This window comes from Ambystoma mexicanum, chromosome 3q (assembly GCF_040938575.1).
Source record: "Ambystoma mexicanum isolate Mex_15411 chromosome 3q, UKY_AmexF1_1, whole genome shotgun sequence".
Classification (NCBI taxonomy): domain Eukaryota; kingdom Metazoa; phylum Chordata; class Amphibia; order Caudata; family Ambystomatidae; genus Ambystoma; species Ambystoma mexicanum.
In genome coordinates this window covers 46,058,387-46,081,788 of record NC_090926.1, presented here as the reverse complement: position 1 = coordinate 46,081,788, position 23,402 = coordinate 46,058,387, and the positions used below count along the sequence as shown (strand labels likewise).

The following is a 23,402-nucleotide window of genomic DNA, read 5'->3' as shown; positions in this document are numbered from 1 at the left end:
TTGCAAGGAGAACAAAGATTTCTTTCCACAACAATAGAAATGCGCCAGCAAAACACTGTAGAGGAGACATGGTATCACAAGTATGACACTGACACAAAAGATACAATTTGTAAAACCTTTATTAAAGTTTCTGGATTTGTAAAAACTCCTACTTTGCCCTATAACTAGGACGGGAGTTGTCTAGTTGTCTGGACCATCAAATTATAAATAAAACAGTCCAAGTTGAGTCTGTCAAATCAAAATGGCCTATGCTAACAAAACCTAATGCCTGTCCTATCTCTTATACAAAAAGTGTATAAAGGAGATATGTATATAAAGGAAAATCCATGTTCAAATATAAAGAATAAATGTGGCTTAATCAGCTCTCAGTTCTCCTCACCACTTTAGACCACATTAGACAATACGGAGTAAGGTGGTCCCCGTAGGCAAGCAGACACACTCTGGCTCAGGTTTTTAACACAAAACAGTTCAAAACATGGACCGAGGCCTGCCAGGCCTTCCACTTTAACATCTCTCTTTCCAGTCTTCCAAACAACATTCAACAAAAAGTTTGCACAGGTCCCATTCTGTCGTGCTCAGACCTCTTAAAAACAAAAGTTAACGTTGGTCCCCCTCTGTCGGGCTCAGACATTTCACAACAAAAGTTCAACAATACTTGCAGGGGGGTCCCCTCCCCAAGCTTATTACACTCCTGGTCTCCCTCAATTGGGCTCAGACCATTTCTGGATGTCAAAGACTTTCGAATAGGCGTGGCTTTCTCTACAGACCTTCGCAGGACCACTTCAACTCAAAGTTCAATGTTCAGCATTTTACTCCCCTCAAGGTTAATTTTTATCACTTTGCTTTTACTGTTCATTCACATTATCGCTACAAACAATTCACCTATCACAGAGACTTTCATGTGGGCTACTTCATTTTGCTGGACCACTCCGTTACTCAGTATGGCTGGTTTCAAAGCTATGCTTAGTTCAAAGTTCATAAACAGGTCTGCCTTTCTTTGCATCTTATCCACACACATGCAGCCTTCACTTGTGATACAATGTTGCAACTTCAATCTTTCTTAACCACACTGGTTCCTCAGATCGCTTGCCAACTCACCAGCTGTGTGTTTATTTCTTGTCTTTACAGTTTTGCAATTCACGAGTCAAGGTTCGTATCACTGGCTTGGCCTCGCCTCCCCAACTCTACCGTTCACCCGGGAGGGTTGCTGGCATCCTTGAAACACAATGCAGCCATCAGCTTTGGGATTTGGCCTTCTCCACATGTCTTTCGCTGCCTTATGGAGGCAACAACCTCGTGTAGGGAACTATAGGGCTTCTCAACCCGCAGCTGTCGTCCCTTGGTCCGTCGCTCTGCTCCAGTAGGTTTGCATTTGCCCCAGAAGTTCTGCTCTTACTAGTGACCCACCTTGCTCAGAGAGTGTCTCTATGTTCCACCTTTAATCTGTGTGAGGAGAGCTAATTGGTGTCACATTTATGAACTAAAGTCAAGAGTCTGACTGTCTGACGCGATTAGCGGGACATGTCCAGTGCGATGTATAAGGGTTAGTCATGTTATTCTCAGTCGCCCCCTTCCTCTGCACAGTGTTTGTGTAGGGGGGGGGAGTTGGGACATCGGATGAATTAGGTGTACAGAAAAGGGGGAATACCATGTCTCACCATTGGCTGCCTCACCCCCACTCCCAGAAGACCCCTCACCCAGGTGATCCTCCGCACCGGTCCACCCGCAGGGTCTTGATCCAAAGGCGATGGCCGTGCCCTGGCCACCTGAGAGATAGATTCCTGGGGACTAGTAGGTGAAACACCCTTTGGTTTCTCACAGCGCTCTGCTGCCATGAACCATTCTGGCAAAATCAGTATAAGCAACACTTTATGAAGGCACACAGCAACATCAGTGACATAAATTACATAATGTACAAATCTACGTGGCTGTTTGGTCGAGACCCTATACATAGGCTACCTGCTCCAAAGGGGATACCAGGCCATTAGTCCCAGCCCCTTTTGTCCATCTTCTTCTACGTGGGTTCCTCCTTGCGCGTCATCAGGCATGAAGCTACATTTAATTGGGAATTATGTGAAGAAAAAATAATACAGGCTCTATGTCTAACCTGATGTGCACCAGGTAATGCAGACATGGGCTAAGAGGATACTTCGAGGCCATGGCTTTTAACAAACTACAGCTCGATTCCAGACATGTTGGCACCTGACCAAAGCTCCCCACTGTAATTTTAGCTATGTTGTTTTATACCTCCCGGCACCTCGTAGCACAAATCAGGTGACCATTGATGGAGGCAACTGATCCCTACTTTCTGATCATTCCTGATTGATTGGGGGGGTCTAACAGTTTTATGGTTGGTGGTCTGGGACTGACTGGTATCTTGGAATGCTGGAGGTCTTCGCACAGGGGGCTTTTGAGTGCTATTACTTAGAGCTGGAACAGGGTAGATTGGAGGCTCGTGCCCTCCTTCTCGTGGGATTGCATTTCACAGAGAGCTCTCAACCCCCTCAATGCCTTGCAGGGCGCATTCCTTCTGGGATACGAAATGTTGGCAAAATGAGACAATGCAGGGTCTATGAATCTCTGCAGCTCTGGCCTTCCTCACCAGTGCCCAAATTACAACCTATTCCTGCATGCATACGCTTTATTTCCATGTGTGTGGCTCAGGCCTACGGTCCTAGCTTTAGAACGAAATGAGGCCTTGAATCCAATATGGCAGCTACTATCTAAGATGGCATTTGACTCCCCATGTAGACCAGAGCAAAAACATACACCACCCTCTGCGTACGATGGTCCCTAGTGACACCCCTTCCCCCTGTAACCTCCCTGAGCCCCTACTGCACACTCCCAGGCTTCTGCCTCACCCGAAAGCACTGTGGGGCCTGTGACGATCACCCCCACCTTCCCAACATAATTGAACTATATGTCTCTGATAAAAGGATTGGTGATTAGTGCATGGAATTACAGAATGCACCCTTGGCTTGGTGCTTGTTTCATTCTTCACAACATTCACTATAGCATTAAAGTGTTTGAAATCATGAATCATACATATTCATCCACTCCCAGGATTTGTGTATGAAGAATAAATGGTTGCACATCTTCATAACGAGGAGCTTCCCAGAATTCTAGAACAGATGGGGCATGCCCAGTCGCCAATGCACAGACTTCGGTAGCGAATTATAGATGTAGGCTAATAATTCAAATGTATCTGGGCAAACTCCTGGAAAAGTTGGCCATCTCTCAGCTTAACATTCATTCCAATTCTGTTGGCTGTCTCCGTCACCACCGGTCTGGCTTCAGAGCTGCCAGAAGCATGGAAACTCTCCGACCTTGACTCTAACATTCCCTCTGTCCTCATCCTCCTCGATCTCTCTTCTGCCTTTGACATGGTCAACCATACCATCCTGCTCAACCGTCTCTGTGAAAACCTGGGTATCACTGATCAGGCTCTGGCCTGGCTGACCTCTTTCCTCTTAGATCGACCGCCCCCTTCCTTTCATCTATCATCCTCTCTAACTGTGGTGTTCCCCAGGGGTCTAACCTCTCGCCCTGGCTTTTCAACCAATACCTGGCAACTCTCGCCCACTGCATTGCCACTTTCTGCTCAAATTACCAGTGCTACGCTGATGACACTCAACTCATTTTCAGGCTGCCCTCTGCCACCTACTCTCCCTCTCTCATCTCTTATTGCCTAATTGCCATTCAAGATTGATCAATGATCTTTGTCTGAATGCCAGCAAGACGGAGATCCTCCTCATTGGCACACCTTCACCATCCTTTCCCCTCACTCTCTGGCCAGCCTCCCTTGGCCCTCCTCCTACCCCCACCTGCGAGGCTAAGAACCTTGGGGTCATCTTTGACTCCACGCTTTCCTTCTCTGCCCACAACTCTGAGGTCTCTAAAAAGTCACATTTCCTACTGCACCTCCTCAGAGGTACTCTGCCTTTCCTCTCCTTCACCCAGAAGCTCATGGTATCCCAAGCTGTGGTTCTCTCTAGGTTGGACTATTGTAACAGCCTCTTTCTAAATATACCTGCCTCTACTCTCCGCCCTCTGCAACTAATCCAGAACAGGACTGCGAGACTTGTCCTTGGCCTCAAGCCCTGGGATCATATCTCTCCAGCTCTGAAATTTCTCCATTGGCTCCCAGTGGATGCAAGGATTAAAGTCAAAACCCTCTGCATTTTCCACAAGGTTCTCCGGGGCCTGGGTTCAAAATACCTTCAGCTATCCCTCCGCAAATACCTCCCCTCTCGAGCTCTTCGCTCCTCTACCTCCAACTCCCTCAGGTCAGTCGTTTTTCAAAGAACGAGCTGGGGGTAGATCTCTGTCTTCAGCTGGGGCATCCCTCTGGAACAGCCTCTCTGCCAGTCTAAAACTTGAGGAGAACCATCTCCGGTTCTGGAAGCACCTCAAGACCTTCCTCTTTTCTTCTGCCTTCGCTCTCCCTTTCCCCTGCTGATCTGTTCTCTCTTGGCACCATGCACCTGGCCACCCTCTGTCCTGCGCGCCCAGGTACCTGCTCACCCTGCCACCCTCCTGCACTGCCTTCGGGTCACCCCTTGCACTGGGGTCTGTATCTGTACCCATACAGGCCCCCCTTTTCTTCCTGCACTTATCAGACCTACCCTGTCTGCTGCCTTAAACCTAGCACTTGAACATTTCTGGCTGCACTACCACTGTTTGTTGCCTTTATTATTTATTTATTGTTATTTATCTGTTTCTCCTCATGTTCACACTTTTCCCTTCTCCCCCCTTCCATGCACTTTTCCCCTCCCCCTCTCATGCACTTGCACGTTCTCAATGTCACCGGGCCTAGTAAGATCGCTGTTTTGTTCTCCCCTGTTCCCCTCCCTTGCCCTTTCGCGCTCTGAAACGCTTGTGTACGAGCGCGATAGAATTAAAATATCAATATCAATATTACTTAATGTTGGGTTTCTCCCACTTTTAAGCACTCTAAACTCTAAGAACAGGGGGTACTGTCCAGTTTAATGGTATTCTCAGCAGACTGAAGGGCTGGCTTGCCTCTCTCCAGATTTTAATCTCTGATTGCATGTTGCACAGTGATCCCTGAGGAGAACGCTTTCCTCACTCAGCCATTCACTGGTGTTAGTCCCAGTTAAATACTCACGTGGCCGTACAGGTGCAGCCTAAAATGCTCAGTTACTGGCTACCCATTCCATGGTATAGATTGACAGATGTAGCCTCATTTTGCATTTAAATCCAGCCTCATGAGTCCAACTACAGATATATGCTCCCATAAAGACTAGCCTGATGAGGTGAGTACTCAAATGCCCAATGATAGCCTCACCAGCGTGGATGCAGTCACTATACCCCTGGCTCATACGCCAGGTGAAGACCTACATGCTAGGTACACCCTCATATACACAGGTATATGACTTATGAACCCTATCAGAGGCCTCATATACCCAAGAACAGCCATCATACCCAATGTGCAGACATTACATTTTAGAGAAGGCAATGCAATGCCAGCATCAGTCATTATATGGCAGGTACAGCCTTAACTGCTCATGCACTGGCATAATATTTCAGGTAGCACAGAATATACCTAGGTACAAGATCTGCCCCTGTACTTGGCCAAACACTCTTATGGGACAGATAGAGTGTCAAATTACCACATAAACCCATCAGTTTCCAGACACAGCTATCATATGATGGGTACAGACATACAACCATATTCAACTGGGCAACGACATACAGTTCGAGTACTGTGACTATGTACTAACACCTTATACCAAGTGAAGCATCAGGTGCCCAGGTGCAACCCCATATGTCCATGTGTAGCCTACTATGCAAGTAAAGCCATGCATGCCTACTACCACCATCATCTCATCCCCTAGTCAAAGCCTCGGGGGCTACATGCTACATGCAGCCTCCTGTACCCAACTGCAGCACTCGTTCTCCATCTTAAAGCTTAAAACGTCAGCAACAGTCATCACACCTCCACAGCCCTGAATGGACACATACAGCCTCATATGCGCAAATCCAGCCACATATTACCAGGCACAGACTCGCATGACTTCTACTGCCTAACTATTCCATGTGAAGCCTCATATGTCAGTGCGCAACCTCATGTGTCAGCCTAAAACCATAACAGGCCCATCTACAGAGTCGCTCCCATATTACCCAGGTGTAGCCTCAGGTGCCATCCTGCATCTTCCGTTGCCCAGCTACAGCCATCATGTTCACATTGCAGCTGTGAGAGCAGAGAGTGGGCAATGGGCTCAAGGGGGTTATGTTCCGAAGCAGGCCTATCTCGTGGGGACAGCTGCCCCTCTAGAGAGAGAAACATAGACCTAGTTAGACATGTCAATCTCAGGCATCTTTTCTACTGTGTGTGTTTCACCCTTTCAGACAGGAGGATTGCAGTCATTAATTCATTCGAGTTACTGTGTGTCAGTGGCCAAAGAGCATCAAAGCTTGATTCTAAAATGTCTCCCCACAGTTCAACACAGGCATCAATTTGACAGCTTATTTTGGGGGCTAGTTTACATATTTACGTATAGGCTATTGCAATGATCCAAGATAATTCCTTCAATGTTTTAAATGGGAAACCATGCACAGTGTTACTGGTGCCATGTTTTTGCTTGGTGACTGTTCACCCTATTGGTGGAGATGCTTAGCAAGCGGCCATGCTCCGCTGATGGAATGGAATGGCTGTGACGGAATGCTGATGCATCTTTGTTCATTCTTTTGCCCAGGAAGGAAGATCCAAGAGCCTGGACTTAGACGGTAAGGAAACGAATGACCAGCCTGGGTCAGAACATCACTAACTCTTGGAAACGGACAGGGTCCCCTTGCCTCCAGCCTTCGTCTCTTCCCACTCTCTCATCCTCTCTTTCAAGTGACCCTCTTTCCTTCCTCCTGAACACTCTTTTCTTGCTCTCCGTTCTCTCCCTGTCTCTCCACCCTTCTCCACATTGCACGCTCGCCCAACCCTTCTCCCCACTCTTTGTGATGGCCAGACGAATCCATGCCTGTGAAAGATTCCATTTGCGTTCCATGGCCGATTTCCTTTTTTTGTTTTTAATGTGTTGCTCTCTGATAGGCCTCCACTATGACTAACTTCGACAGACCTCACTTCCACGAGTTTCCATGAAATGGCAATCCATACTTCATGCTAAACATTATCCTGTGGAGGGCCATGCCTTGCTTGGTGTCCCAGCTCCGTGAGCCAATAGATCTTGTCCCCACCCCCTGCATACACATATACAGAAGCGCTACTGCCACAAACCACGTGGAAGCACACAGGACTTAAGTGAATCCCCCCTGCACTCAGCAATGCAGCAAGTTATGCGGTTTTGTGCCTACCCCCCCCTCTACCACATAAACCCACGCTCCCCTTCCATGGTCTTTGAGATGGCCAAAAGGAAAGTGCACTGTATAAGACCACTTCACATAACATTGCACACGTGGTCCTTCACCTTGTGGGAGATGCGTGGCCCATCACTTTATGGGAGAGTCCAATCCTTCAGTTCATACCAGATGTACTCCTCTTCACTTGTGAGTTGTGGGATATCTGATCCTTCACCCTGTTTCAGATGAGTGGTCCTTCCCCCTTGTGAGACGTTCAGGCCTTCACCTCTTGTTAGATGTTCATGTTTATGTAAGATCTGCAATCTTTCACATTGCGTAATAGGTGTCCCCATTTACTTAATGTGAGATGTGCACACCTTCACCCCATGTGAGATCTGCGATCCTTCTTGTGAGTTCTGTGATCCTTCATGTGAGATGTGTGGTCCTTCACCCCATGTAAGATGTACCCTTCTCAGGATAGTGAACTCATCTTTTAGCGAAGGCCCTTTCTCAGAGAGACTGAAAACAAGGCTCATAAGCCCCCTCTTGAAAAAAAGAACACCTTTGACGAAGACGATCTGGCAAATTACCGCCCTATTACTAGCCTCCATTTTATCGGAAACATAATTGAGAAGGCATTCACCAATCAATTACTTGCTAACATTGACCAACTCAGCCTGCTGCAGAATTAACAATGTGGCTTCTCCCCCAAATGCAGCACGGAGACAGCCACCATCCATGTGGTCAATGAAAATGATCAACCTCTCAGCTGCATTTGACATGGTCGTCCACGATATACTACTGTCCCTCCTTACAGATGGGCTTTGCAGGCACAGTCATAATATGGTTCTGGTCATACCTACCTGTGAGACACCAGGCTATCCTTATGGGATCTCTTAGAACGGCATGCCACCATGTGACCTGGGGTGCCCCCAGTGTGTTATCCTCTCTCTGGTCTTGTTCAATCTATGAATGAAATCCCTCACAGCACTCCCTACCAACTCTGGCATCTCAATACACCAATAAATGGGCAACAATCCGCTATAACTAAAGGTTAGGGGTCTCCGTCACCCATCTCCGTGTAGGCCTTTTTGTTATTCAAACATGGATATCAAGCCTCTACTTCAAATGTAACCCTGCCAATAACAGAATGTGTCCTCTTAAGAGCCCTCACCAATCAAGGCTACCACTCAAAGGTGGCTGGAAGATATGCATTTGGGTGGATTTGCGCTGCAACTCACCAACTTAGTGAAATCTCTTGGATTCATTGTGGACAGCAACCTGTCCTTAAACAACACATAGCTAAAAAGGCACAAATGGCCGGGCATCAAATCACACTTCTTCATGTGATCAACCCCTTGCTGCTGCCCCAGAACCCCTGAACAGTAGCGCAGGATCTGATAATCTCTCACATAGATGGGGGAAACACCCTACTAGAAAGGATCCCAGCCACACAGCTGGTCCCCTTTAACTGGCACAGCATGGGCTGGAGCACTATATCATAGGGGCATGCACATTCGGCAACATCTCGCCCACCCTATACATGCTGCACTGGTTATCCTGTAGGAGCCTGTTAAAAATACTAGCACCACATATAAGGCTATTCCGGCTGGCATACCATCTTACCTGGCAGCTACGTTAAACTCGCAGTAGGACCATTGCCGGACTCGAGACTAGACAAGCCCACAAGAGGAACACATGGAAACAGTCGTTCTGCTATGCTCCAGTTCTATGGAATTCCATTCCTGTAGCAATCCGGGCTCCTGGCTCCCTCACCCTATTCTGGAAATAGCTGAAAACCTGGCTATTTCAGTCACACCTTGACATTACCTAGACTCCGAGGCTACTGAACAGCCCTCGGGTGAATATCTGCAACTCAAAGTGTGACCATGTTAAGTGTTTTTTGCACACGCACACAGTACTGCATGACTGTATGCCCCTCAAATATCTTTCATGCTAATGTTACCCTAATCCCCATGTCTAGTGCTCTTCTGCTTTTGAGCTTTGGTTTTCACTATATACATATAATAATATAATAATAATTGTAATAATATAATAACAAGAATTATGATATATGATCCCTCTTGGGAGATATGAGGTCCTTCACCTTGTGGGAGATGTGTGCTCCTTTACCCCGTGCGAGATGTGAGGTCCTTCATGCGCGATGTGTGGTGTGGTCCTTTATCTTACATGAGTGGTGTTGCCCTTCAATTCATGCAAGATGTGTGGTTCTTCACTTTATGTGAGGTTAGTGGTCCTTAAACTTGTTTGAGATGCCTGGTCCTTCACCTTGTGTGAGATGTGTGGTACTTCTCCCATGTTAGATGTGTGGTCCTTCATTTAGGATGTGTTACCTGCATTTTATGTGAGTTGTCTTTAACTTTACTTATATGTGTCCAGCTCTACTTTTAACCATTTCAAAGCTCCTACTGCGGTCTGTTCTTTGCGTAAAGGGAGTTCCACAGTGAATTTCTGCTGCTCGTTGGCCCTCCATCGCTTCCTCTTGCCCCTGCTCACCCATTATGTGCAAACTTTCAATTGCCTAATCAAGAAAGTGCATTGATTTTCACTTCATGGGCATGTGTGATCCTATACTGCATATAGGATCTGTGGTCCTACACTTCATGTGCTATGTGTGATTCTTCACTCTATGTGAGCAGTGTGGTCCTAAACGTCATGTGCGATGTTTAGTTCTTAAATCTATCTGAGCATTGTGGTCCTAAACGCCATGTGCGATATGTAGTTCTTCACTCTATCTAAGGAGTGAGGTCCTACACTTCAAGTCCGATGTGTGGCACGTCACTCTATCTAAGGAGTGTGCTCCTACACTTCATGTGAGATGTGTGGTATGTCACTCTGTCTGTAGACTGTGGTCCTACACTTCGTAGTGGGATGTGTGGTTGTTCACTCTATCTGAGGAGTGTGGTCTGACACTTCATGCAAGATGTTTGGTTGTTGGCTCTATCTGAGGAGTGTGGTCTTACACTTCATGTGGGATGTGTGGTACGTCACTATATCTGAGGAGTGTGGTCCTACACTTCATGGGGATGTGTGGTACTCTATCTGAGGAGTGTGGGCCTACACTTCATGTGTGATTCTTCACTCTATCTCAGAAGTGTGATCCTACACTTCATGTGGGATGTGTGGTATGTCACTCTATCTGAGGATTGGGGTCCTACACTTCATGTGGGATCTGTTTTACTCTATCTGAGGAGTGTGGTCCTACACTTCATGCAAGATGTTCGGGTGTTCGCTCTATCTGAGGATGGTGGTCCTACACTTCATGTGTGATTCTTCACTCTATCTGAGGAGTGTAGTCCTACACTTCATGTGCGATATGTAGTTCTTCACTCTATCTAAGGAGTGTGGTCCTACACTTCATGTGGGATGTGCGGTACATCACTCTATCTGAGGATTGTGGTCCTACACTTCATGTGGGATGTGTGGTATTCTATCTGAGGAGTGTGCCCCTACACTTCATGTGTGATGTCTGGTTGTTTCTTCTATCTGAGGAGTCTGGTCCTACACGTCATGTGCAATGTCTGGTTGTTCACTCTATCTGAGGAGTGTGGTTCTACACTTCATGTGCTATGTCTGGTTGTTCACTCTATCTGAGGAGTGTGGTCCTACACTTCATATGTGATGTGTGGTTCTTCACTCTATCTGAGGAGTGTGGTCCTACACTTCATGTGGGATGTGTGGTACGTCACTCTATCTGAGGAGTGTGGTCCTACACTTCATGTGGGATGTGTGGTACGTCACTCTATCTGAGGAGTGTGGTCTGACACTTCATGCAAGATGTTTGGTTGTTGGCTCTGTCTGAGGAGTGTGGTCTTACACTTCATGTGGGATGTGTGGTACGTCACTATATCTGAGGAGTGTGGTCCTACACTTCATGGGGATGTGTGGTACTCTATCTGAGGAGTGTGGGCCTACACTTCATGTGTGATTCTTCACTCTATCTCAGAAGTGTGATCCTACACTTCATGTGGGATGTGTGGTATTCTATCTGAGGAGTGTGCCCCTACACTTCATGTGTGATGTCTGGTTGTTTCTTCTATCTGAGGAGTCTGGTCCTACACGTCATGTGCAATGTCTGGTTGTTCACTCTATCTGAGGAGTGTTGTTCTACACTTCATGTGCTATGTCTGGTTGTTCACTCTATCTGAGGAGTGTGGGCCTACACTTCATATGTGATGTGTGGTTCTTCACTCTATCTGATGAGTGTGGTCCTACACTTCATGTGGGATGTGTGGTACGTCACTCTATCTGAGGAGTGTGGTCCTAAACTTCATGGCGGATGTGTGGCACTCTATCTGAGGAGTGTGGTCTGACACTTCATGCAAGATGTTTGGTTGTTGGCTCTATCTGAGGAGTGTGGTCTTACACTTCATGTGGGATGTGTGGTACGTCACTATATCTGAGGAGTGTGGTCCTACACTTCATGGGGATGTGTGGTACTCTATCTGAGGAGTGTGGGCCTAAACTTCATGTGTGATTCTTCACTCTATCTCAGAAGTGTGATCCTACACTTCATGTGGGATGTGTGGTATGTCACTCTATCTGAGGAGTGGGGTCCTACACTTCATGTGGGATCTGTTTTACTCTATCTGAGGAGTGTGGTCCTACACTTCATGCAAGATGTTCGGTTGTTCGCTCTATCTGAGGAGGGTGGTCCTACACTTCATGTGTGATTCTTCACTCTATCTAAGGAGTGTGGTCCTACACTTCATGTGGGATGTGCGGTACATCACTCTATCTGAGGATTGTGGTCCTACACTTCATGTGGGATGTGTGGTATTCTATCTGAGGAGTGTGCCCCTACACTTCATGTGTGATCCCTGGTTGTTTCTTCTATCTGAGGAGTCTGGTCCTACACGTCATGTGCAATGTCTGGTTGTTCACTCTATCTGAGGAGTGTGGTTCTACACTTCATGTGCTATGTCTGGTTGTTCACTCTATCTGAGGAGTGTGGTCCTACACTTCATGTGCAATGTCTGGTTGTTCACTCAATCTGAGGAGTGTGGTCTTACACTTCATGTGGGATATGTAGTTCTTCACTCTATCTGAGGAGTGTGGTCCTACACTTCGTGCAATGTCTGGTTGTTCATTCAACCTGAGGAGTGTGGTCCTACACTTCATGTGCGATATGTAGTTCTTCACTCTATCTGAAGAGTGTGGTCTTACACTTCATGTGGGATATGTAGTTCTTCACTCTATCTGAGGAGTGTGGACCTACACTTCGTGCTATGTCTGGTTGTTCACTCTATCTGAGGAGTGTGGTCCTACACTTCATGTGCAATGTCTGGTTGTTCACTCAATCTGAGGAGTGTGGTCCTACACTTCATGTACGATATGTAGTTCTTCACTCTATCTGAAGAGTGTGGTCCTACGGTTTATGTGCAATGTCTGGTTCTACACTCTATCTGAGGAGTGTGGTCCTACACTTCATGTGCAATGTCTGGTTGTTCACTCTATCTAGGAGTGTGGTCCTAAACTTCATGTGCGATGTCTGGTTGTACACTCTATCTGAGGAGCTTGGCCCTACACTTCATGTGCAATGTCTGGTTGTTTGCTCTATCTGAGGAGTGTGGCCCTACACTTCATGTGAAATGTCTGGTTGTTCCCCCTATCTGAGGAGTGTGGCCCTACACTTCATGTGCGATGTTTGGTTGTTCCCTATATCTGATGAGTGGGGCCCTACACTTCATGTGCGATATGAGGTTATTCTCTCTATCTAAGGAGTGTGGCTGTATAGTTCATGTGGGATGCTGTGGTTTAGGGTACCTGCCTTTGTCCAATTTCATGCATGAACATCTGCTAACTTAAACATCATGTGGTCGTCGCCAACCTCTTTAGAAAGTGCAGTTGTTAGTGACTTCTACCCCTAACGATATTGTGATGCATACTTCATGCCTCCTGCGGAAGGAAACATCTTGCTTCCCCCACACTGTTTTATAGATCTTCTGTCATCTCTTTACTAGTTTTAGTTGGTTTCTTGGTATGCAGAGTAGATGAAGCACACTATCATACTGTGACGGCACAATCCGATGTGTGGGATGTCACTCTATCTGAGGAGTGTGGTCTTACACTTCATGTGGGATATGTAGTTCTTCACTCTATCTGAGGAATGTGGTCCTACACTTCATGTGCAATGTCTGGTTGTTCACTCAATCTGAGGAGTGTGGTCCTACACTTCATGTGTGACATGTGGTTCTTCCCTCTATCTGAGGAGTGTGGTCCTACACTTCATGTGCGATATGTAGTTCTTCACTCTTTCTGAAGAGTGTGGTCCTACGCTTCATGTGCAATGTCTGGTTCTACACTCTATCTGAGGAGTGTGGTCTTACACTTCATGTGCAATGTCTGGTTGTTCACTCTATCTGAGGAGTGTGGTCCTACACTTCATGTGCGATGTCTGGTTGTACACTCTATCTGAGGAGTGTGGCCCTAAACTTCATGTGCGATGTTTGGTTGTTCCTTATATCTGATGAGTTTGCCCTACACTTCATGTGTGATATGTGGTTATTCCCTCTATCTGAGGAGTGTGGCTCTATAGTTCATGTGGGATGCTGTGGGTTAGGGTACCTGCCTTTCACCAATTTCATGCACGAACATCTCCAAACTTAAACATCATGTTGTCGTCGGATAGAAAGCGCAGTGTTTAGCGACTTCTACCCCGAGCGATATTGTGATGCATACTCTATGCCTCCTGCAGAAGGCAACATCTCGCTTCCCCCACCCTGTGTTATAGATCCTCTGTCATTTCTTTACTAGTTTTAGTTGGTTTCTTGGTATGCAGAGTAGATGAAGCACAGTACCATACTGTGACGGCACAATCCGGCCTAGTCACACTCAATGTCATTTTGAATTGGCCAAAAACGGAGGATTCCAGCAGGCATTTGCTAGAGGCATTGTTTGCAAAGTGTAACATTATAACTGAAGGGATGTCATGGTCTTTTCTGCCGGAAATTGCAAAAATGACATTTGTTTGAATACATTGCATTTTATCAATGAATTCAGTTAGCCCATTCATGGAAAGGTGTTGTCAAGTTTACAATGGCATGTTTGATTAATTGGGGTATACATTTATTTGAATTAGTGTTCTATGCGCTATTTGCGAAAATGCGCCGGTCGTGTTTGTTGCTCAGCCGTTATCTACTGTACTGTAAGGAATGGACCCTAGAGTGAGCGAGATGATGAAGCCGGTGCACTTTGGCATCCATGAAGCAGTGACTCGAGCTCCTATTATCGTGAGCAGCATCGGCCCTGCAGCTAGAGCCACTCTGGAGACAGAGGGACTCCAACGGGTCATAAGTGGGATGTGTATAAAGCTTACCTCTGGGAGACAAGGGCTCTGGTGCCGTTAAGGTGGCGTGCTGGTTTCGCTCTCCTTTGCTCTTACATCCCTTGACTGGTGGCTACAAGTATAGACACACATGGGCGATAAACTTCTCAGGTAATGTTTGTTAATGTTAAAGGTATTTATATTGCTCACCATCACCAACAGAGTTGGTCTCCAGGCGCTCAGGTGGACCTGTAAAAGAGGGCAGGGGGGGAGATAGGTTAGTTGGGTGAAGAGGGATAGGGATAGTGAGAAGAGTGGGGTGCTGTTGGCGGCTTCAGTTCGGTTTTCACCATGCGCTGAGCTTTGGTGTAGGTATTAAATCGGAACGAGGCCTCGTGTGCTGTTGGTGCATTTTATGTGTTGTTTGTTGTTGCGGTGTGGTGAAGTGTGTGTGGTTTGCTGGACGAGAGATGGTTGTGTGGGTTTTCGGGTGAATTAGGTAAGTAAAGATTTGCGGTTGTGTTAGTGGGTTATAAATCCTGGTTCTAGCTGACCTTGTTATATTTTAGTGGTATTCCCGTGGGTACGCTTAGTAGCTGGTTGTGTATCTTGGTCATCTGGATGTTAGATTCGATTTCACAGTGCATTCCTGGTTGTATTGTATGGATCTTAGGTTGGTGGGGCTGGTTAAGTCTAGTCTTCCCCTTATGGTGTTCGTGCTGTGGATTGGCCGTCCCCTATGTTCCCTCACTGTCTATTTTGATGGTATTCTGCTGGGCTTGGGCCTAATATGGGCCAGGATACTATTGGTGAATTGTCTTTGATCTTCCGTCTTGGTCTAACATTATATTTGGTCATTAGTGTCGTCCTGTTATGGCTAACTCTCAATTTGTGGTGTAATTTGTCGTAGACTGCTACTTTTAATAAGTGTTTTACTTTTTTCAGTTTCATATCCCGTTTACCGCGTTTGGTTCAAGACTGTGGCCAGGTCTGAAAATGGCCAAGCCACAAAGTCTTTTGTTCTGTCCCATGGCCATTTTGTCCCTTGCTTTCCCCCAGGTCGAGTAACCCAGGTTTTCCTTATTTGTGCATGCAGCTTTCCATGAAAACCGATCTCTTTCATGGGCTTCTGCATGTCACGTGTGTGCCCAGGAAGCGGGTTGGGATTGTCTGTCCCCAATACACGGTCCTGCTGCCAGGAGGTGAGAGCCTGAATTACTGGGACCCCCGTGGACTGTGATTGGTCCATGAATAGGATGCCTGCATGAGAGCAGATCTTTGATTGGAAGTCCTTGATTTTGGCGCAAAGATATGGAAGAGGAGGTAAGAGAAAAACACTGTCTTAAATATGACATGTATGCAAGTCCCACTGGCTGGCTTCTTATAATCTGTTTACAATGGCTTCTTAGTCCCAAGGGCCCCTGCACTGCTCACATCACTGTATGTGCTACGGAAGCACAGCAGCCTGAACTCCTGGCATTACTTCTAAATATATAATTTATTAGGAAGTGCCGTTTCCATATCCCCCCACCTACTCCCCCTTCCCTGCGCTCTAGCTCCTTCCCTCTATAAGCCCCTCTTTTGAAACTATCTCTACCTGTTCGTTTTCTGCCTCTCTCTCCCTCCCTTTTCTTGTCTTCCTCCTGCTCCCTCTCTGCCTCCCTCACTTTCCCTCTCTGTCTACACTCCCTCATTCTAACTCCTTTTCTCCGCTCTGACTCTTGCTGTCCCCACGTCTCTCGCTCGCCCTCATTCACAGGTTTTCTTCCCACTTTTCATTGCCAGGTTCCTGGAGCAGCCTGGACGGGTCCCATCGTTCCGAGGTGAGTAGCGCCCACGCAGGAGTTCAAGGAATTTGGTTGGAGGGCAGACGAGGTGAGCCACCGTGGGCACATGTGATGTGTAAGGCCAACACACACACACACACAGACACTCTGCAGGGGTGGTGGGCAGAAGCGCAGGTGAGTGTGTTAGGGTACCTTGACTAAGGTGGGGTAACAGGGCTAGAGGATTTGGGAATTCAGGGGTAAAGTGTGTGGAGGGGTGGGGTGCAATGGGGTGTGTATATGTGGGCACAGGGAATAGTTTATGGGATCTTGTCCTAGTCACCACTCACCTGCTTACTCGTCCTTCAGCTCATCGATGAGGTAAATCGACTCTCGCTCATGCCCTTTCCGCCGGGACAGGGGTCACTGCTCCGGAGGCAGCAGGAAGACTGGCACGCGTCCATCATGGCAAGGTACGCATGTTGTGGTGGGGTGAATGCTGACAGCAAGGGGTGGTTTCATCCTGATGGCCGGTGCAAGAGTGATGGCTGTGGCAGGTGACGTAGGCGTGATGGCTCTGAGACGAGTAATGGCGGTGAAAGGAGAAATGTATGCATTGTCCGTGAGGGGTGATATTGGTGTGAGAGTTAAGGCACGAGAAGTGGCTCATGCGGGGTGAAGAATTGGTAGCGAGGGTCCCCAAAGCATCACAAGAGAGGCGTGGTCTGAGAAGTACAGAGTGCCAGGAGGTCATCATTACTCGGTATTTTTGTTTTAAGCTTCATGGTTTGAGCGGTAACATCCTTATAGCTGATCAGTGTTTAGAACCCTTGCCCCTACCCCTGCACACGCAGTGCACCCAAAGCACTGATTACAAATCCTGCTCTGTGGAAGGGGGCCTGCAAGAAAATGAAAGACACAATGCTCAAGTTTCTTTCAGCTTTTAGAAATTAATTAGTTGTTATAGTGGCCAAAGCGGTGGGGGTGTGGCTCTGGGTTGCTGGAAAATAGACAACTCCTTCAGTAGAGGGCTTGCACGAGGCATGCGCTCGCAAAGACATCTCTCTCTCTCTCTCTCTCTCTCTCTCTCTCTCTCTTTCTCTCTCTCTGTTGGCTGTGACAGACAGGGTAGGTGCGCTGCCTCAGAGTGGGACGACGCCAGTGCCTTATTCGTGAAGGTGCTTTCCGGGGCTGAGCCATAGCCCTTATTTCTGAGCACTGACACTTATTTTTTCGGTTTCATTATGATGTGTTTTGGAAAGGTTATGAGTGTAACTTTGAGTCAGTCATAGTCACAGAACAAGCCACCACAGTATGCACGGGGCATGCGTCTCTGCGTCCTGGGTCAGCTTATTGTTATTCATGAATCTGATGTGCCACTGCGGTGCTTGTTATACATTTTCAAGGATAACACTGAGCTGGAAGTTGACAGCGCTGAACTCTCCTGCTGACCATGCCCACACACTGCTCCAGACACCCTGCAGGACATTAACACAACTCTGCTACAATGATACATGGCAGCAAAGTGGGTGGGTTGGGCATGTGGTGCAAGGGTGCCACATGGCATGCACCGCTGTGTCTAGGCAGGCGAGGGCTCTCGTCATGTACATGCAGGGCTTTGCTAAGCTGGGCACTTCTCCTTTCGCTGCTTGTATTCAGCCAGCATGGGTTATGCTGTTATGCAGTTGCATACCGGGCAGCAAACTCACTGCATATTAAACACGTACTAGCATGTAATTGCAAGCAGTGCTGTACATTTGCCGGTGCTATTATCTGGATAGAGGGGCACCTGGCCAAGAGAGGACATCAGCCAGTGCCACACCACAGTGGAAGAACAGAGAAAAGGCCAGTGCCAAGAAGGAGTGCATGTGCTGAGTGCTGACCTATACATGATCTGCTGCCATTTTGGATAGGCAAGTTTATCAGTTCAGTAATATTTTTGTTTGTAATTTCCTATCATTTGACTTTAGGAAGAATGCACATTTGCTTCATTCATTTTCTGTGAATAGATGGTCAATATGTTCCACCTGCCACCTATGGATGCTGAGATTTTTTTTTTTTTAACGAGGGTGATGTGTTCAAAGAAGCCATTACAAATGTGCTGTTTAATTTGAAAACACACCTCGTGGGTTAAATTACTTTGTTATGTTGATGAGCATTTGTCAATCACACATCTAGTATATGTAGAGTACATCCATCACAACCCCCCAATGAACTGGTGGGAGATTCCACTGCAACCTAAATATTTATTTATTTTGACAATTATATAGTGCACCGAACCCGAGGGCATCTGGGCGCTGGTTTACAAGAGTGCAATGGTTATACTTGGCTACAGCATGGTTACAGACATTGGTTACGACAAGGTTACAGACCTAGGTAGTGCATTAGATTACAATTCGTGGTTGCAATGGTTATAAGCATAGATGGTACATACATTTTGCCTTGGTTTGTAACCTCTGGGGCAGGTTGCCATGGCAGTACAGAAAATGTGTCTTCTGAATTGGCAGGTTCAGTTAGATAGGAGGTCTTGTGAGAAGAGACAGGTTTTGAGGCCTTTGCGGAAGGACCAGAAGGAGTCATGAGATCTTACGGTAGGAGGGAGGCAGTTCCAGAGTTTGGCCGCTATCTCTGGGAAGATGCTGCCCGTTGCTTTCTGGTGCCTGAACCTGGGAATGCCTAGTAGGTGCAAATAGGCAGCTCGGGTACGTCTGGATGATTGTGCCTTGGAGATTATTCTGGACAAGTAGATGGGGGCAGTGTTAGAGATACATTTGTGGGTCAATACTAGCATTTTGAACATGATGCTTTCTTGGACCGGGAGCCAATGGAAGGTTTGTCTGGCTGTGGAAATGTGGTATTTTCTAGAGATGTTTAGCGCTGCTCTCACAGCGTTATTCTGAATGACCTGTGGATTTTATAAGTTGCGGGAGTTAGTGCCTGCAAAGAGGAAGTTGCAGTAGTCAATCCTGGATAGGATGAGGGCTCTGGCAAATGTGATGCAGCTGTCAGTGGATAGGAATGGCCTGCAGGCATTGATCAGTTTTGCAATGTATGCTGCTGCTGATGCGATAGCGTTTACCTGTCTACTTAGTGATAACGTGGAGTCTAAGTATACACCCAAGGTTTTTACCTCTTTGGTGACAATGATGATTAAGAGTATTTAGCAGAGATTGGGTGCCATTAATGAGTAGTTTGTTTTTTCATCATTAAGACAGAGTCCGTGTTGTGCCATCCAGGCATTAACGGTTTGGTATAATTTGCATAGTGTGTTGGAGTCAGTGTCATAGTTGCCGGAGATGGGTAAGAGGATTTGGGTGTCATCTGCATAGTTAGTGTAGGTTACACCCACGTCATCAAGGAGGTTGAAAAGGGGTTTGGTGAAGATATTATACAAGGTCGGTGAGACGCAAGAGCCATGTGGCACTCCACAAGCGACTGGGGCAGGAGGGGCTGCCGCTGAGGCAGAGAACACTCTCATAGTGATGTTGGATAGTAAGGACTCTATCCAGGCTATGGAATTGGCTGAGAAGCCAGCAGCTGAAGAGAGGTGTTGGCAGAGGAGTTTGTGGTTGACCAAGTCAAAGGCTGCAAAGAGGTCACGTTGGAGGAGGATGGCCATATTGCCCTTGTCTTTGATTTCATCCATTTGGATTTTTAGGTCCAAGAGGGCAGATTCAGTTGTTTGAAGCCCGATTGACGAAGGCCAAGGAGATTGTGGGTTTCGAGATAGTTTTGGATCTGCAGATAGGCTGCTCTGTCGAGTATTTTGATGAGGAAGGGTACGGTCATGATAGGGTGGTAGTTGGTGGAAATGTTGGCATCTGTGTAGGTTTTTTGGGAAGGGGGAGTACCCAGACTTCTTTCAGATTATCTGGGAACATGCCGGTTGAGAATTAATTATTGATGAGTACCGTGATAAAAGGGACAAGCTCTTCCACACAGACCTTTATGAAGGTAGCTGGACAAATGTCTCCTTGGCATTTTGAAGGTTTCAACCCTTTAATAATCTTAGTAGTTTCAGTGGTGGTGATAGAGGTCAATTCGAACCGGGGAGTGGAGAGAGGGGTGGGAGACACTGGACCAGGGGCTGATCAGTTATTGGGATTTTGTTTTTTTTTGCAGTGATTTTTATTTGGAGTAGGGGCATTTTCTCGAGGAGTGCGTTTTGGATGTTTTTGCACTATCTGAGGTCTTTGGTCGAGATGCCAGGTGGGGGAGCTGGTGTTTTAAGTCTGCGTAAGATAGTGAATAGTTCTCTTGGGCACAAGCTAGCTTTTTCAATTCTCATGTTGTAAGTGGCACTTTTGGTTTGCAGATGGCTTGTTTGTATTTTTTGGAGAGGGTTGTGAAATGCTGTTTGTTCTTGTCTGAGGGTGTCTTTAGCCAGGCGATCTTGGCTGCTCTTTTGGAGGCACATAATCATGTGAGATTGGGGGTATACCAAGAATTAAGGTGGGCACTTGGTTTGGGTTTATGGATGCTCAGAGATGCTAATTTGTTGATGGCTTTGAGGAGGGTTTGGTTGTAAAGCTTGACAATGGCAGTGGGGTCAGTGTTTGTATGTGAGTAAGTTGTTAGAGGCAGCAGCAGGGCCAGTTGGTTGGCTAGAGAGATATTACATGAGTTTCTAGAGGGGGGGCAGTGTTGGTTGGGATGAGACCTCAGATTGAACTGACTCGGTAATATCAAATGTGATAACATTATGATCTGACCGGGGGCAAGGAACATTGGTTAGTATGTTGGAGTTATAGTTGAGGTCTGCTAACCAGTCCAGTGTGCAGCCTCCATCATGGGTAGATCTTGAGATCCGGTGGGAGAAGCCTACAGATTCAATGGTGTCGGCTAGGACGAGTGCATGGGAATCCGATGGGTCATGTAGACCTAAGTTAACATCTCCCAGGAGAATGATTTTGGATGAAGGCTTTATGTTAGTAGAGAGGAGTTGTGCAATGTCTTCCTTAAAGGAGAGCAGTGGGTCTGGGAGTCTGTAGATTAGATGGACTGAGAGCGTGGCTGTAACGAATAAGGCGATTTTGATTGATAGCAGCTCAACTGAGCTGATAGTTTGGTTTGGGATTTCTCTGATCGGTAGGAGGTTTTTGGCAATAATAGTTACTCCGCTTCCTTTGGATGCCAATCTGTATTTTCACAATATAGTATATGCATCCGGAATGGCTAGGGAGAGGGCAGGGCCCGCAGCTGGATGCAGCCATGTTTCTGTGATTGCTTGGAAATCCAAATTGTTTGTGGTGATGAGGTCGGATATGTCGAGGCATGGGCAAGGAGGGATCTGGCGTTGATGAGCGCTCCTATGAGGTGTGTTGTGGTATTCACTTTTGAGTTGATAGAGGAGGAGACTTTATTAGGTATGAGTTCTGGTTTAGCAGGGGAGGAGGGTTGGGGTGTAGTGGGGGCTTAAACTGGTGCTATGGGTGCTGTGTCTGGGGAGTTCTTAGAATGGGCGATGGCTGGGGAAGCTGTCTTGGGTGTAGCGTGAGAGATGTGTGTGGCAGCGTCACATATGGGATGTTAGGCTCCGGGGAGAATGTTGTTTTCACGATGTGTTTGCAGTATGAGGCTGGGAGAGGTTGTTGTAGGGTGCTTGTGTTACCGGGAGTGGTGGTTCTTGATTTGAGGCCGGCATTTCTCCAGGTAATTAGAGGGGGTGTTGTGTGTAGATACTGCAGACAAGTAGCTAGACAAGATGCTAGTCTGCTATTCCGATTATCGCAGGAGCAAGGAAGACTGTGACTTAAGGTCGGCTTATGTCCCATGTCTTGTGGGATAGAGGTGATGTTGACTGGACAAGCCTTAGGCAGGAAGAGTGATGGTGGATGTCATGTGAGTTAGGGAGAGAGTTTGACATTTTTAAGGAACATGTGTATTTTCAGTTGGTGGTGTTGGGCTAAGAATAGATGGTGGGGTGGATTGTTGGATCCAGGTTTGCCGTGACTTGGTACGGCAAGGCAAGTGTCAAGTCCGGCCTAGTGTATGGGCTCTTGGTGGAGGGCAGCATTGTGTGGTGAATCCAACTGGAACCAATTGCAAGGGTTGCATTAGATTGTTTGGGTCTAGCAGTGGAGGGCTCAACGGTGTAAGTTGGGTGAATGTAGCTTGAGGAGCAGAGGACTGAGTGGGGCTTGTGAGGAATTCAAACATCCGCACAGGGAGTGTGCCCTTGCCTGGGCTTTTTGATTTTTATTTATTTAGAAGAATAAATAATGGGAGATCAACTTCTGGAAAATATGAGTGGCAATTCCTGCACATATTTTCCACGCTCACTGCACAGCAGAAAAATAGTCATGTACTCTGAGAGGACACAGCTTACCAGTACCACCCTTCCATGTCATGTGTAGGTGACACCTGACAGCTGTGGGTACATCAAAAGCCTCTGGCTGTGGGCAGTCTGATTAGCATTTCAAGGCCCCATATATTAGCATCTCCATTGCTACACCTTGCTGGTGGCGGCGTATACTGAAGAATGTTAATTAGCAGACCTCAGGGAAAGCCTCGGTGCAGGAAGTAACAATGGAGACCAGAGACCAACACCTATTTGTAATGCTATGTGTCAACTTGGTACTATCACCCCTCCTTGGTATGAAAAGGCAGTGAATGTGCTGTCTGGAACCACTCCTTTCAGAGCAGGGAAGTATGTGAATTGTAGGAGACAAAGGTCTGCCTGCAACCCCCTACTTCAAAGGAGGCCATGTTGTGACCAAGCACCACATAGGCCTCAGTTAATTAGGGAGACACTTTGATGTTCAGCAGACAGGAAGATGGGTGGGACTTAGAAGTATATGTTGTCATCCCTCCCCTGTCTGTTGCCAAGCACTCTGATTCTGACCTGAAGCATCACTGAAGATTGTTGGTGAGGACCCAGGGTTGGTTAATTAAGGTGGGTTTAGCCTGCACCAATCACTGGGGCCTGTTTGGCTTTAAAAGAGGTCTGAGCCCCTCACTGATCAGATCATCTGATGACTTTGCAAGGAGTAAGAAGAAGGCCTCATTTGGACCCGAGCTGAAGGTATAGTCTA

General features: G+C 47.0%; 1 protein-coding gene across 2 annotated transcripts in view; it reads left to right on the top strand.

Annotated features, from left to right (window-relative positions):
• Positions 1-23,402, top strand: part of CARD10 (caspase recruitment domain family member 10) — a 356,289-nt gene that overhangs the window by 210,101 nt on the left and 122,786 nt on the right. For both annotated transcript variants that reach the window (XM_069653039.1, XM_069653038.1), the window contains exons 10-12: positions 6,720-6,750; positions 16,388-16,425; positions 16,738-16,841. In XM_069653039.1, coding sequence (XP_069509140.1) covers positions 6,720-6,750; positions 16,388-16,425; positions 16,738-16,841 — 173 coding nt within the window. The remainder of the gene's footprint in view (positions 1-6,719; positions 6,751-16,387; positions 16,426-16,737; positions 16,842-23,402) is intronic.